General features: G+C 42.3%; 1 protein-coding gene across 1 annotated transcript in view; it reads left to right on the plus strand.

The window, feature by feature from the left end:
- Nucleotides 1-6,436: 6,436 nt before the first annotated feature.
- The window catches only part of sorcs3a (sortilin related VPS10 domain containing receptor 3a), a 200,545-nt gene continuing 192,467 nt past the window's right edge, over nucleotides 6,437-14,514 (plus strand). Inside the window, exon 1 of the mRNA XM_076728201.1 lies at nucleotides 6,437-7,358. Within this exon, the coding sequence (XP_076584316.1) occupies nucleotides 6,675-7,358 (684 nt within the window). The 5' untranslated portion in view covers nucleotides 6,437-6,674. The remainder of the gene's footprint in view (nucleotides 7,359-14,514) is intronic.

Here is a 14,514-nt window from a genome sequence, read left to right on the forward strand (position 1 = left end):
TGCCTAAACTTGGAGCACTTGACACCACATTAGTTTCACGTAGTCAGAAGATATGTTAGAGTACAGTTCCATTGAGTTATCCCCCATTTACTTGTTTCAAGCACGTTATTCGTTTGCCTGTCTGACTTTTAAACAATACAGCTGTCTCCATCGGGCATAATGGATCACATTTCAATCAAGCATAACTACAAGCCATCCACAGTCAGTCACTCATTGTCAATATCTGAGTGTCTTTGGACACCACATCCCCAAACACATTTTATATATAACTGCAATTTCATTAATTATGGACCAGAGACAATATTTAATATCTGGATTTTCATAATTTGTTGCAGCCAAGAAGAAGGAAATAAATCTTATCCGCACTGTTGGTTGTTTTCTGTTTTATGCCTTGACTGAGGAGTGTTGCCCAGATTAGCCCACTCAAAACAGCATGGATGGCTCCATCAACCCATGGTTCCTAGTTTGGAAATGACCGCACAGTCACTGTAATAGCTGGCCAGCATTTGTAGGAAGCTTGTCGCTACTTCCACAAACTCACTGATATTTCCTCTCTCAAATAAGTGGATAAGTCTTGGGTTGCTCTTTAACCGAATCTTAAGCATAAAAAGGGTCATAAAAATAATTTGGTAAACATCATTTGTAACGGTTTAGGGACTCATTCCAGCTTGTTTTTGTTGTGAAGGTGGAATGACTTGAGCTTTGCAGTTACTGCATATCCCAGTTTGAGAGCGAACATTTGGTTGATTTCAATACATACATAATACATACAGGATAAAAGAACTTCAAAGACATGATGCATTGTTTCAAAAGAAAAATAAAACAGACACAATTCAACAGTATATAAAATTGTGCTTAAACAGTTAAATTAATCAGTAAATGTTTTGGTAACTGATCAATCACTGAAGATATTTCTCATGCAAAACTGCCTGAAACAGTTGATATATATATATATATATATATATATATATATAGAGAGAGAGAGAGAGAGAGAGAGAGAGAGAGAGAGAGAGAGAAAACAAAAAGTATAAATACTGAGAACTATAAGTATACACATAGGCAAAAGCAAAAATGGATAATAAAAAGAGTATTTACAGTAGGAAAGAGTATATACATATATTCTGAACAATAGTAACATGATTACTTAGTTAGGTCAACAGTGAACTGCAGTATAAATATGAGTGATCTGACAGGGAGAGAAAAGTCCAAGGGCCATTCAGAGGGAGGAGTTGTACAGTTTGATGGCCACAGGCAGGAATGATTTCCTGTGCCGTTCAGTTGTGTATTTTGGTGGGATGAGTCTCTCACTGAAAGTACTCTTGTGTCTGACCAGCACATCATGAAGTGGGTGTGAGACGTTGTTCAAGATAGTCTGTAGCTTAGTCAGCATCCTCCTCTCTGACACCACCGTCAGAGAGTCACACTCTATTCCCACAACGTCACTGGCCTGGCGTCAGCCTGCTGCCCCAGCCTGCAACGGCACAGAGAATAGCACTAGCCACCACAGACTCAGAGAAAATCCTGAGCATAGACTGGCAGATGTTGAAGGACCTCAGTCGCCTCAGAAAATAGAGACGACTCTGGCCCTTCCTGTAGAAAGCATCAGTGTTCTTTGCCCAGTCCAGTTTATTGTCAATATGCACCCCCAGGTACTTGTAGTCCTCCACAATGTCCACACTGACCCCCTGAATGGAAACAGGGTTCTCCTCAGGTCCATTACCAGTTCCTTAGTCTTTGCCACGTTGAGTTGCAGATGGTTCTGCTCACACCACGTGACAAAGTTGTTGACAGCAGCCCTGTACTCATCCTCATCACCCTTACTGATACATCCAACTATCGCAGAGTCATCAGAAAACTTCTGAAGATGGCAGGTCTCTGTGCAATAGTTGAAGTCCGTGGTGTAGAGGGTGAAGAGGAAGGGAGAGAGGACAGTCCCCTGCGGGGCCCCAGTGTTGCTGACCACTCTGTCTGACACACAGTGTTGCAGGCTCACATACTGTGTTCTGCCAGTCAGGTGGTCCACAATCCAGGACACTAGGGGGGGCGTCCACCTGCACTGCTGTCAGTTTGTCACCCAGTAGAAACTGAATTATTTTGAGGTTTGGACTGTTGGTGTCAGTTTGAGCTTAATTGTGACTATAAAAGAGAATAAATGATTAATAATCAATACATGGTGGAAATAATCATTAGTTGCAGCCTGAAATAAAACAGTTAAGAATTATTTTTCACAAATGCTGACAAATTCTCTTCATTCATTAATGCATAAGTAATAATAACCTAATAATATGATATTTATATATACACATAATATCTCATTAGATACACTTTTACTTTCGATCATTTAAGTACATTATTCTGACAGCACGTTTTTACATTTGTTCAGTTAACATTTTAGATGAGGAGCTTTTACTTCTAATGGAGTATTTCTACAGTGGGAATTAATACTTTTACTTAAGTTAAGAATCTGAATACTTCCCCCTGGCAGTAACACTGCATGGAAGTTCTGAACACTCTATACTGGATATAGGTTGTTCTTTTCAATATTTTCCCTTCAGCAGTGCAAAGAAAGACTAACACAATGAAATTGGATTCCTGTGAAAGAGCACCTTAAAATACATATGGTGTCTGGTGATCACTCGTGCACTGCCTGTTCAGAATGTGCTGTTCAGAATGGTTCGACTGCTTGGCCTCTTGTAAATTTCTCGAGAACTCATCCAAACCACTTCACAGTTGACAGTGAACTTCCTTGGATCCTCAGCAACACACCCACCAAGCGTGAAGTCGATTGGATGAGCGATTGTCAAGAAACTTAAAGCACAGTCAGGCAGAGATTTCTTCCATTTCGCGTCCAGGTTCTGTGATAAATCAGCATTTTTCAAAGAATCTAAGCATTTTTTCATTGTTTACTCACCACAAAGCAGACTTCACTTTACATCACTTTGAATCTCAACTGAATGAGTTTCCGGCTTTCAAAGCACTTTGTTAGATTCATTAGAAGAAGTGCTGATTTTTTGTTTGTTTGTTTTACATGCTGAGTAGGCTCATGTGTTCTGCCTTAAAGTTTGTTGGGAAACTACTATTATTAGGAACATTCATTTAAGTATTTACATAAGCAGGCAGCAGTAACCTCAATGACATCAATTATCATCCAGATGATACACTGAGAGGCAATATGCTATGTTCACATAGCTGGGATGATTTATGGTACCAAAATGCAAATATTTTCACAAGAAGGTAACAACTTTATGTTCAAAAAATATTTTGATTAATCTTGGGTATTGTGCACTGTTGTCCTTTTCAGAAATTTGATTAAAGAGATTTATGTTCTTTTGTGATGAAATATTTCAAAAGTAACGTTCACTTACTGGTTTTATTTGGGGCTTTTAACCATATATCCTGACCTTCTTCAGCGAATACAACTCTCACAGTTGATATTAAGTGAGCTGAGTATGGACATTTGGTCACGTGATAATAGATGATCATATATGGATCATATATATATCATATATGTCCAAAGATGCTCTCTGGTGTCAGATGTGAAGGGCCCCTTTGACCTCTCTCTGGTTATCCACTGACTCCACTGCTGCCCCTCGCAGGCTCATACAGCTGCAAAGGGCAGCTTTAAGTGTCTGTAGGGTTTTTCAACTAACTCCAGGCAGTGGGTAAAACATGTACTTGGTATTTTCTGGACACTTTCCAGTAATTTTATACTCAATATATTTAATTCTGACTACTATTAGGCCCCCAATAAATTCATAACTCACTATTTCCTTACTGAATATTGATGGAAGTCTGGAAAAAGGCTTCGAAACAGCTATCAGACCTTCAAGATCAGGAAAAACAAACAAAAAACAAACAAACAAACAAAGACAAAAAAAAACCCCAGAAAGCATCAGAATTCAAGAATAAATAACATGTGAAAAATGCAAATTTTTTGGCTACGTCCCTATCATGGCCAGAAAGTGACTTTGAAAATGTTTCCTTTCAACAGGATTGTAGTCTAAGGCTCTCTTGATTAGTATTTTTCATCTACTTCCATGAATATAAAGCAATGACTCAGCCTTGGTTTTACAATCATTAACACCCACAAACTCTTCACCACACAAAGTTATCAGAGAATATGGTATTCGGAGCTGAGGGGCTTCATATCAGAAACATGTCTTTGGATGTAATGATAGAATATAATGATACTTTACTGAAGTTTTCAACTGCCTCGCTGTAGGGAGGATAGAGAGTAGGGTCAGTGACAGATCAGCACCCCTGATTCAGAGAGGCACAAAGTGTCTTTCTCGAGGATACTTCCTCCCGTTAAAGGATGGTCTTGAAGCATCAGGCTGCCGTGTGCATACAGACAACCCCACAGAGCTGTGAGATACGTGCGTGTAGTATGTCTGACACATAAAATATGCCAGTGCCTATTTGGTGAAGTGGGGCTCCACATTACAAAATACATCTTACTTGGATGTTGATTGATTTGAAAAATTCCATCTGATTTATCGTTAAAATGGATTAATAATTTCCACTCCATTAGTAAGCTATGGTAATTGATGAATGGCAGCATCACAAGAGATGAGAACTTTCATTCACTTTCATTAAAATCTCATTACATGTCTCTCTCTGAAATAATTCAGTTTTGAAATACCGTATAGTTCCTGTCTATGTGTTGATCTGAGTTGCTTCGAGTTGTTCTTGGGTTAAGGCCTGCTTGGTAATACTCCTTTTAGGGTAGAGGTTAGAGGGCATGGCTTAATGGGGAACCAGTGTCGCCTTTGGGGCTACAGAAATAACACCTATACACCTGAAGTCCATTTAAAGCAGCAGCAATAGATGTTTTGGGGCACATGGGCAGCTGAAATAAGTTAGGAACTCGACATTGACATACCTTATACCTGACATGTCAGACTTGATAGCAAACAGTTGCTTACTGACACATCCAACAGTTATGGAGCAACATTGTTGTTCATTTGGAGTTGTGTTTTAGCTCTGTATTAGGTCTCCACCAACTACTGAGGGAAACATCCGACCCTCAGTGTTAAATGCTCCTGTTCACCAGCTAGTTTCTAAATGTGTCTGCTATTTGCTGCTGAGGTAGTGTGTGCTAAAAAGAAAAAAAAAAAAGAAGTTCAACTATTGCACAGAGACCTGTCCTGCAATAAAGCCCTATAATGCTCTAGATTCTATGTGCATGTCTGCTCATTGGAACACAGAAGACTCAGATTACTTAGGGTACACAACAAAGTGTGTCCTGTTGCTCTGCTGCTGGAGAAATCCACAAAACTGTCTTTTTCACACTGTTATGATTGGAAATTTGTTGAAATTTAGAAACAATCTGCTGATTTTCCCCTGATGGGCAGTTAGTTGGCAGTCAAGTTGATGGACAAAGGCATAGCATGGTAGATCACTAAGAAGTAGCCCTGCTGCACTTTGGCATGCACACTCAAAGACTCACGTATACATAAAAGCACTGTACCATTTTGTCACACACTCAAAACACACACACACACACACACACACACACACACACACACACACACATTTCCTGCTTTTATATCACCATGGCGCATTAAATCCTTGATGCGCAGAACGCGGCAGCACCGTATTCAGGCACCCCTGTACCTTCCCTCTCTCTCATATGCCTCTAGGCGCTGCTTTCCCCCCCCTAGGAGTGGTGCAACTCCCTGCCAATTCTTCTCAATCCATCAGTGAGTGTTCTGCCCCCCCGGGCTCCACCAGCACCACCGCCTTCTTACCGCGAAGGAGCTGCTGCTGCTTCTGCTTCAGTGTTCACATTATGTTGAGTTTGGTGCGAGGGTGAGAGATTGGTATGCTGTGTATGGACACTAACAGAAGCAACAAATCTAATCAAATTGACCAGTGAAGGCTGCTGTTTGTTATTATTATTTTGAATCTTGGCCAAAATTGCATCACAATTAACCCCTTAATGGTGTGCTCATCCATTTGGCATTTTTAAGTGCGATGTGTTGTTGCAAAATGTGTTGTTCTTAATGCAGCCTCACTTAGATATCTGCAGTTGAAGTAGCCTATGTTCCCACATAAAATTCCTTTTTTTTGGTAACCCCCCCCCCAAAAAAATCAATCAATCAATCAATCAATCAATCAATCATGAATACTTTATTTTTTATTTACCCACAGAGTTATTTCCATTGCATCACTGATTCATAGATCCACAGTGACACTGCTAACACTGATGAGTTTAATGAAAATAATAACAAATGTGTGAGTTTGTGTTTAATGTGATTTAACGTATATTTTCATTGTTTTTAGATCATTATCATAGAGGCTGTTTAGTGTTAAGATCTGTGTTTCTTGAATGGGAGAGGGCTCAGCACCAGGGACAGCTCCTCTCTCTCTCTCTCTCTCTCTCTCTCTCTCTCTCTCTCTCTCTCTCTCTCTCCCTCCCTCTAACTGTCTCTTCCGGGCGCACACTCGGCAGCTGGCTGCGATACAGCTCCTCCCTCCTGTGTGGTGGCTTCCCCGACCAAAGATCCTTGGACGTGAACAGTTTCGCTGAAGAGCACTTTTATCCCCCCCCCTCCCAAACAACCAGACGGACAATCGAGGCGTCAGTTATTCCATATCGACCTGAGAGAAGGGAGTTAAGGTATTGGATAAGGTCTCCAACGGTCCTTCACCCCCCCAAATCTCTGTCAGCGATGGAGACTTGGGCTGGCTTCTGCCCAGGCTTGCACTTATCTCTGGGTATCTGGCTGATGATAGCCGCGCATACCCTACAAAATACCGAGGCGGAGATAACTTGCTCATCTTGCCCGTCGCCAGTTCAACTTCATTTGGAGGAATTACAACTGGGGGTGCGCGCTGAACCGACAGAGGAACCAGGAACCCTAAAAAACATCCGAGTGGAGTTTAGGGAACTCGGGGTCACCGACCAAAATCCTGGAGTGGACGACGACCATGAGACAGGCGTTTCTGTCGAGGATGTCCCTCAGTTTCCTCAAGATGTCAGTTTGGATGGAGTTAGTGTAAAGGAAGATGCAGCAGGGTCCAGTGAAGAAAGTCACCGCAGTGATGAGATCGGAGAGCCCGAGAAGGGTGAGGATGCTGCGCTCCGGAGAGCGAAGAGAAGCGGTCCAGAGTTTGCTGAGTTCAGCGAGAACGGGTGGACCGACCGGACTGGCATGGATGCGAGCGCACCGGAGGATCGGGGTTCGTTGTTTGACGGACACAGGCAGGGAAGGTCCGAATTCAGATGGAACAGGGACGAAGGCAGAGGAAATAACCGGCAGGATGAGCCCAAGCTCACCAGCAGCACTTTCGCTCTGACGGGGGACTCTGCGCATAACCACGCGGTGGTCTACTGGTCAGGGCAGAACAGCAGCGTAAGTAACCCTGAATTATTCTGATTGCTGTTGTTCCTCTGCATATTCTGTTGCTTTTCACAACTCCACATTTCACATAAACTCTTCCTGAGAGAGGGATATTTTGAGTTGCTGGGTGAAGAAACTCCGTGACGCACAGAGCAGAGACTCGGTGCTCTGTCGTGCCGCTGAGTTGTGGTCCACTGTTAACAGGTGCACTGGAAGCTACAGATGCGCACCGACGCACAGTGATCCATGAACGCCAGACTTGTGCAGCGACTGTGAATTGGATTCGGCCGCGACCTTTGACTCTCGCAACAATTACGCACGATTACGCTCTCTGATGTCGCATTTCTTCTGCCTTTTTCCTGACATTATCCTGACAACTACACTTGTCTCTATCTGTGCATGGGCTGTAAATTGAGTATTTTGAGTTTAATATTTAATCTGTCGTGGTTTATCGCCTTAGCGGGGAGAACATTTGTGATTTATTTGCAGCGAATTTGAGATATGCAAATGGGTGATTTATTCCTCCCATATGATGCGAGGTTTTTCAGCCAAACTAATTGATTGGGGAAGGAGGGAGTCATAAATTATTGCTCAATCTCCAATAAAGCCTGAAATTCTTTAGATTATGAATTTCTCCTCGGCAAAACTGCTCATGCTTCCACTGAATTTTTGGATTTACTGAACTGAAACCCAAAAAAGACTGATTTGCTTTTCGCTTTTTGTATACACACACACACACACACACACACACACACACACACACACACACATATATAGATATATAGATATATATGGGGTCACTGGCCAGTGACACAGTTTTTCTGTTGTGATAAAAAGGTGTCTGCCCTGGATGCATTACCACAGAATTTCCAAAGGGGGGTGTTCAGCGTTTGAAGGTTAGGTCTTACCCCCATGTACACTAATCCTAACAGGAGACTGTGCCTCCATCAATCATTGGCACTGAATGACATGGAGCACTCACATGAAATCGAGAAACTGATGGAAAAATCTCTTTTTTTCTCTCTCCCTCTTTTTTTTTTTTTTTTTTTTGGTAATTCTCAGCACTTAATTTATCAGTTAAAATGATTTCAGGACATTTGTTTTCTCTATTTCTGAAACGACAACATACGAGCATACATTTCAGACTTCGTAATTAAGATTTGTCATTAAAATTAGCCTGCTATTATTGCTATTACTAAATTTAACTTAACAATAAGTCCCCTTACTCTGTGGCTGCAGAAGGACAACATGTAGTCCTATGAGTCTCACAACACACACGTCCAGCTCAAAGTCAGGGGCAATCTGGTGCCATAACGTGCAAACGTTTACAGCAGCAGCAAATAGTTCTCACAGTACCACTAACTCGCCTCTATAATGACACTGACCACATTCAAGCCCATTCTGGATACGAATTGGATGAAAATCCTGCCCCTCTTACACAAGAGGACCCTCACAGGAAGAGAATAATGAGGCAAAATGAATCAAAGTCATTTACACAACCATGTAAGCTCACAGAGAGCCGATGGGCTCTTCTTTGTGGTTTCACAAGCTTAATTTGTTGTTGTGGCTGCTCCTCTCGCTTTATTCCATTTGAAAAAAAGAAAAAAAATTCCCACATATTCAGTCTTGTCTGAGCTGATTATGACACGGCACATGAACTTGTTTTTTAACCCGCAGTGAAGACTGAGGCTGTGTGAGGGAACATGTGTGTGTGTGCATATTTGTGCATGCTTGTGTGTGACTGCATGAGTGTGTGCTGGGTGGAGAGGGTGAGAAGGTTATTGAATGCCGCTGCCCCAAAGCTTTAAATCTTTAATAATTATCTTGAAGATTGAGGCCTCTATTTCAAAGTCTTTTCTTCTTTCGTGGCAAAAAGAATTGAGGCCTGCCCTCAAGAGCATCCTCAAGAGAGGAGATCTGCTATTTAATCTTCATTGGCTGTTGGTGCTTGTTCTGGTGATGAATGGAGTGGTAGGACAAAGAGATTGAGCTTGAAGTCCTCTAACTTAACTGAAGCAGTAGTTAAGTTCGAGTAAGAGTGAGTGGCTGGCTAATGGGATGACCAGCTGGTTGGATGAATGACCAGCGTGGTTCAGTCACTTTAATCTTGACTGCACCCTTTTTGGGATCTCTCATTTTTCATCTGACTGTACTTCAGAGGCAGTCTGATTGTGTTTTTGGTTATACACGTCAAACCAGCTGAGGCATCCTGTTGATCATGTGGTTAAGACATATCATATAGAACAAAAACACCCCTGGGTCTGTTCCCGTGGAGAACATTTGTGCATGGCATACCCTTATCTCCCTCCCTGTTTCTCCACTGTCAGCTGTCAAATAAAGGTAACAATGCCAGAAAAAAAAAAAAAAAGATTAAAAAAGATTAAGTAATAAAACCTGTAAACCTATGGTTAGGTTGTCATGACAAAGCTTTTGCGGCCATACAAATAATAATGCAAATTAGTGTGACAGTGTTATGCCGGGGTTTTTTTAGTTTTTGATGATGGCCGCTGTGTCAGATCTGATGATGACAGTGCCATTAATTCTTGCTGTGTCTTGGTTGGGTAAGACTACACATATGACACACGACCAATCACAGCATGTCTTATTTCACGCACAAGGTTGAATGTCATCGGGGGGGCAGGTTAAGCAGCTGTCAATCAAATTGACAAAAGGGTGTGATGCTTGTGTACCAAAAAAAGAAGAGAAAGAAAAACGGCTGTGGATGCACTATGACATTAAAAGCAAATGCAAATGTAAACTTTGGCCCATTTCGTCATTATTTACACATCTACTGTGTAGCATACGGATAACAATTAGGACAGGTACAATAAGTTTCACATACAGTCATTTTATTTCCATTGTTATTTATTCTACGAGGGGCAGGCTTGGCTGTGTTGGCCCCATCAAACAGACTACTTTAATGTTAGATCTGGGATGATAAGAATATTCCCGCAGTTGGGACCGGGGATAATGTTATGACAGCACAGCCAGCTACTTGCCAGGCTGATGTGCTTTGGCTATTTCACGACAACATTTGTGCTTTTTGACTCGGTCATGACACTCCATCGAGGCAACGTGACATAGGCAGGGGTACAGTTGCCACCGCTCAACAAACTTTTCCTCTCTTTCGCTGTCCCACCTCACAGCAGCAACCTCGGCATCCCTTCTCTTTCTCATCTCCACCGTGGTTACCTGACTGCACTTTGCAGAGAGCACCTGATTGGTCAACACTCAGGAGCATGTCGTGGGAGATGTCACACTAGGTGTGTCAAGACAAAAAAATTCTGATGTTCTGAAGTTTTTGTTGCCTAAACCTAGTCAAACAATGCCAAAGACAACCAGATTTCTGTTTGGTAGAAAATGACCCATCTTGAATAACTGACAGTCTTCTTGCATGGCCGGTTCTGCTCAGTTCCACTGACCTTTAGTCAAGATACAGACCTCAAGCTGCTCAACCACTTCATCCTTCTGGACTAAATACCTTAGAGATAAATGTAAATGCAGAGGATGAATGCAAATGCAATAGGCAGACTGGTATTCTGTTTGTCTGACTGCCCGTGGCATTGACCGTAAATTCACAGCCTCTTTGGTCGAGAGACTTTCTCTCAGCTTATGTCAGATAGATTGGTCGGCTGTGTCTTGTACTGCGACTACCTCTGGGAGACTTGACACTGCTGTGGGTTCCCTAGGGGGGAATGGTGTGTCCTTTGAGGCATGTACACAAGGCTAATGCACTCTCGCTGTCTCTCTGTACCTGTCCAACTTGCTGTCTCTGTCCCCACTGCCCTACCTCTTTCTCTCTGTCTGTCATTGTATACATCTTCATGTCTGTGCCTCAGACTTACACAGGTCATGTCAAAGCCTTAGCATTAGATATGAACTGAGAATGTAGAGGTAACAATGTTGAGACTAACTGTCATTTATTATATTCATGGGCATAATGCCAGTGAAGCATCCCTACAGCAAAGTGACAAGTTATTTCCTGAAGTATCTTTGAGGCTGTGTAATCCCTCCACCCTCAGCAGACATGAGCATAATGGCATTGTGACTGACAGCTTGAATACAAAATGGATGGCTTCAGCAGTGCCTGTTTTAGTGTGATCTTAAAACATTCATCTCTTCTAAGGGAACCTTGAGATTTCCTCCCAAGCGCATAGTCACAATGAATACCTTCCCTTAAGAGAACTGTGACCATAAATATCAGCATATTTAGTCAGGACGGCATCAGCTTTTCGGCTGATCAACACTATATTTTCACTCCTAGATGTTTTTTTCATGTACCGTGGCACATGGCGCCGTCTTTGATGTCCCTTCATCTGTTCTGTATAAGCGTTGTCAGCTTTGAGGGAAATTAACATAAGACAGCGTGAGTATAGGCTCGACTTGAGTGGTCTTTCAAGTCACGAGAACTCACACAGAGACAGGTCAGTCAAATCTGGCAAGTCATCAATTGAGCTGCGTGTATTTAAAATTATCAAATCCCTCTTGAGAGCTGGAGGAGCACATGCAGACTCTCATGAGTGGTATTTGAAGGCAAAAAAGCCACGCAGCAAAAACAAACACGTTCCAAGCACGAACAAGAGATTTAAAGGTGAAGACCAGACGAGTACAATACTTGAATTTTGGAAGATGTTGGGTTCTTTGGAAGATTTTGAAAGAATCCAACATCCTGCAAAAATGTTGCTGTAGAATACGTTATCAACCTGGCTGGCTGCTATTTGCATGCTATGGTCACTATATGTAGCATTCATAGTGCAGAAAAAGGCCCAGAAACAAGGACAGAGCCACATGTAGCATCTCCAACCATTGTCTCTGGGGTGAGGGGATGTGATTTAGGATGTCGAGACAGGTCTTGCTCCTGCTTACTTTCCATCAACCCATCTCACCCCTCAGCCTAAATTACTGATGGTAATACATTATAAAGTTGCTTCTTTTCTTCTCTCCCGCTACCCTGGTGGCCCTCTGCTCTGGATGAAGAAAGAGGGGAGAAAAACGAGAATATTATAAATAATGTAACCTTTCCAGCGGGCTTTATCTCCGTTATCCCTGATCTCTCCTCCTTCCCCTCCTCCTCCTCTAATTACCCGACAAATTTATTTTCCTTCCCTTCTGTTTTTTTTTTTTTTTTTTTGCATTTGAAGTATGATATTGTGGCAAGAAGCCACGTGCCACAAAACATGAATGGAGAATCTGTCTTGAATGGCCTCCAGAGCCAAACTCTTGGCTGCAGTTACTGAACAGTCGGGGTTGGTCTGAGGCTCACTCTTGACCTCTTGATTCCTTCACGCAATGCTTACACTGTATGCTTAAGCTTTCAAATTTCATGTGTTTGATGAGTCACATAATGCTCAGTCAGTCATATTTCATTTCTGGATATCTTATGGTGCAGAGTTTAGCCTTGCGGAACAAAAAGCAACATTTTCTGACAAAGGTTTTGATTTGGTCGGGCAGCACAGTTAACCACAGAATTTGAAATAAGAAATACAGTTAGCCATGGAAAATCAGACTAAGACTTACATCAGAAATCAAAAATCCAGCTCTCTCCTTTTACCTGAAGTTAACTAGGTCAGCACAATTTGAGACTGCATTTTATAACTCCTGTTAAAGGTCACCAGATGCACTTAAACATGTCACATAATGTTAAAACTCTCCACAGCGCTCTTCACAGAAACACCACCACATTAAGAAAACCATTCAGGAAGCCATCCAATCAGGATGCATTGCATCTGCTGCTGCAGCACGCCGCAGATCTTGGATCACATCAAGCTGCTAAAAGCTTTGAAGCTATGAGCACATGCAAAGTAGAAACCCAGTCGGTCAGACAAGAGGCTTTAAGGCTGCGTTCACCGTACTGAATGGCCTCATTATGTTTCCTGTATGATTGCCACATTGGCTGAGGCACTGATGGAAGCCACCTTGCTATGACTTCAGAAAGTTCAGTATAATCATACGCTTGGCCACTGTTCCTGCTCAGCAGTACAAGGGTGCTGACATTATCCATGCGCGGGAAAGAGTGTGAGGTCGAGAGACATTTCTGTGTAAGTGTATGTGTGTTAATTACATTGGTGCACCCCAGTGTCAGATTTAATTTAGTTTCATTTCTATTCTATTAAACGCCTTTTCCCCATCTGGAGTGCCCAGAGAATGCTGGGTACCACCTACTGCGGTGCTATATCTTCATCCCACTGTCTTCCTCTTGCTGCGCACAGCTTGAACACCTATGGATTGTTTTAAGGAGTATTGAGCTTTGGAGTTTGAATCTTCCAAATCCCAGAGGCACTGTGCATCTTGACCTCCTCCACCTTTTTTTCTGAGCCAAGTGCGATACCTTTTAATGTTGATGTGACTCGCCATTTCCCAAACACAGGGAAGCCGTGGAGAGCGGCCAGGCGATGAGCACGTAATCATGTCAGACCACAGTGAAGCGATAGACTGCATGCTGTGTTTCTCTTTCTCTGCCTCGCCCTCTATTCGCTCTTTCTCTTTCACTCTCTCTTTCTGTTGTCCTTCAGCAGGCGCTGTCCCTCCCACGCATTGATATGTCTTCACTAGGTCACAAATACACAAAATTGTAGGCATCTAGAGACATACTTGCTGGCATGCGAACAGACAGGCATAAAGTTGCACGAATGCATACACATGTTTATGTAAAAAAAAAAAAAAAAAAAAAAACAGAAGAAAAAAAAACATAAAGGACAGACACACACAAATGCGCACATACACACGCCCTCAATCATTCTCAGTCTCACTTTCGGTCGGAGTGAGTGGTGTCGTGCCTGGAGGAGGTTGTCATTGATGGAGACTAATGTTGACACATTACACCCCAGGACCTGCAGTCAATTAACACATTGTCTAATTAAAGTGATCTACTGGTTTATCTATGAGAGATTGAAAGTGGCTGTAAAATGGGTCCACGCTGCATTAACTTTACAATCAGGTCTGATTCTTTATTTCTATTTGGATTTTAATGGTAATAACCTCCTTAAACATCCCCCCATTAGCAAACAGATTGTGTAAGCATCTTTCATTGATGGTGGTGGGAGATAGTCGCTCATGATTTTGGATTTCTATTTCCTGTTAATACCCCTCTCAAGCTGCGCAAAATACTTAGGCAACCGCCATACGTGACTGAACTTCTGACTGTCCATACTATCTGGTGTGGAACCCT

The sequence above is a fragment of the Chaetodon auriga genome, chromosome 4 (assembly GCF_051107435.1).
Source record: "Chaetodon auriga isolate fChaAug3 chromosome 4, fChaAug3.hap1, whole genome shotgun sequence".
In the NCBI taxonomy this organism is placed as follows: Eukaryota; Metazoa; Chordata; class Actinopteri; order Chaetodontiformes; family Chaetodontidae; genus Chaetodon; species Chaetodon auriga.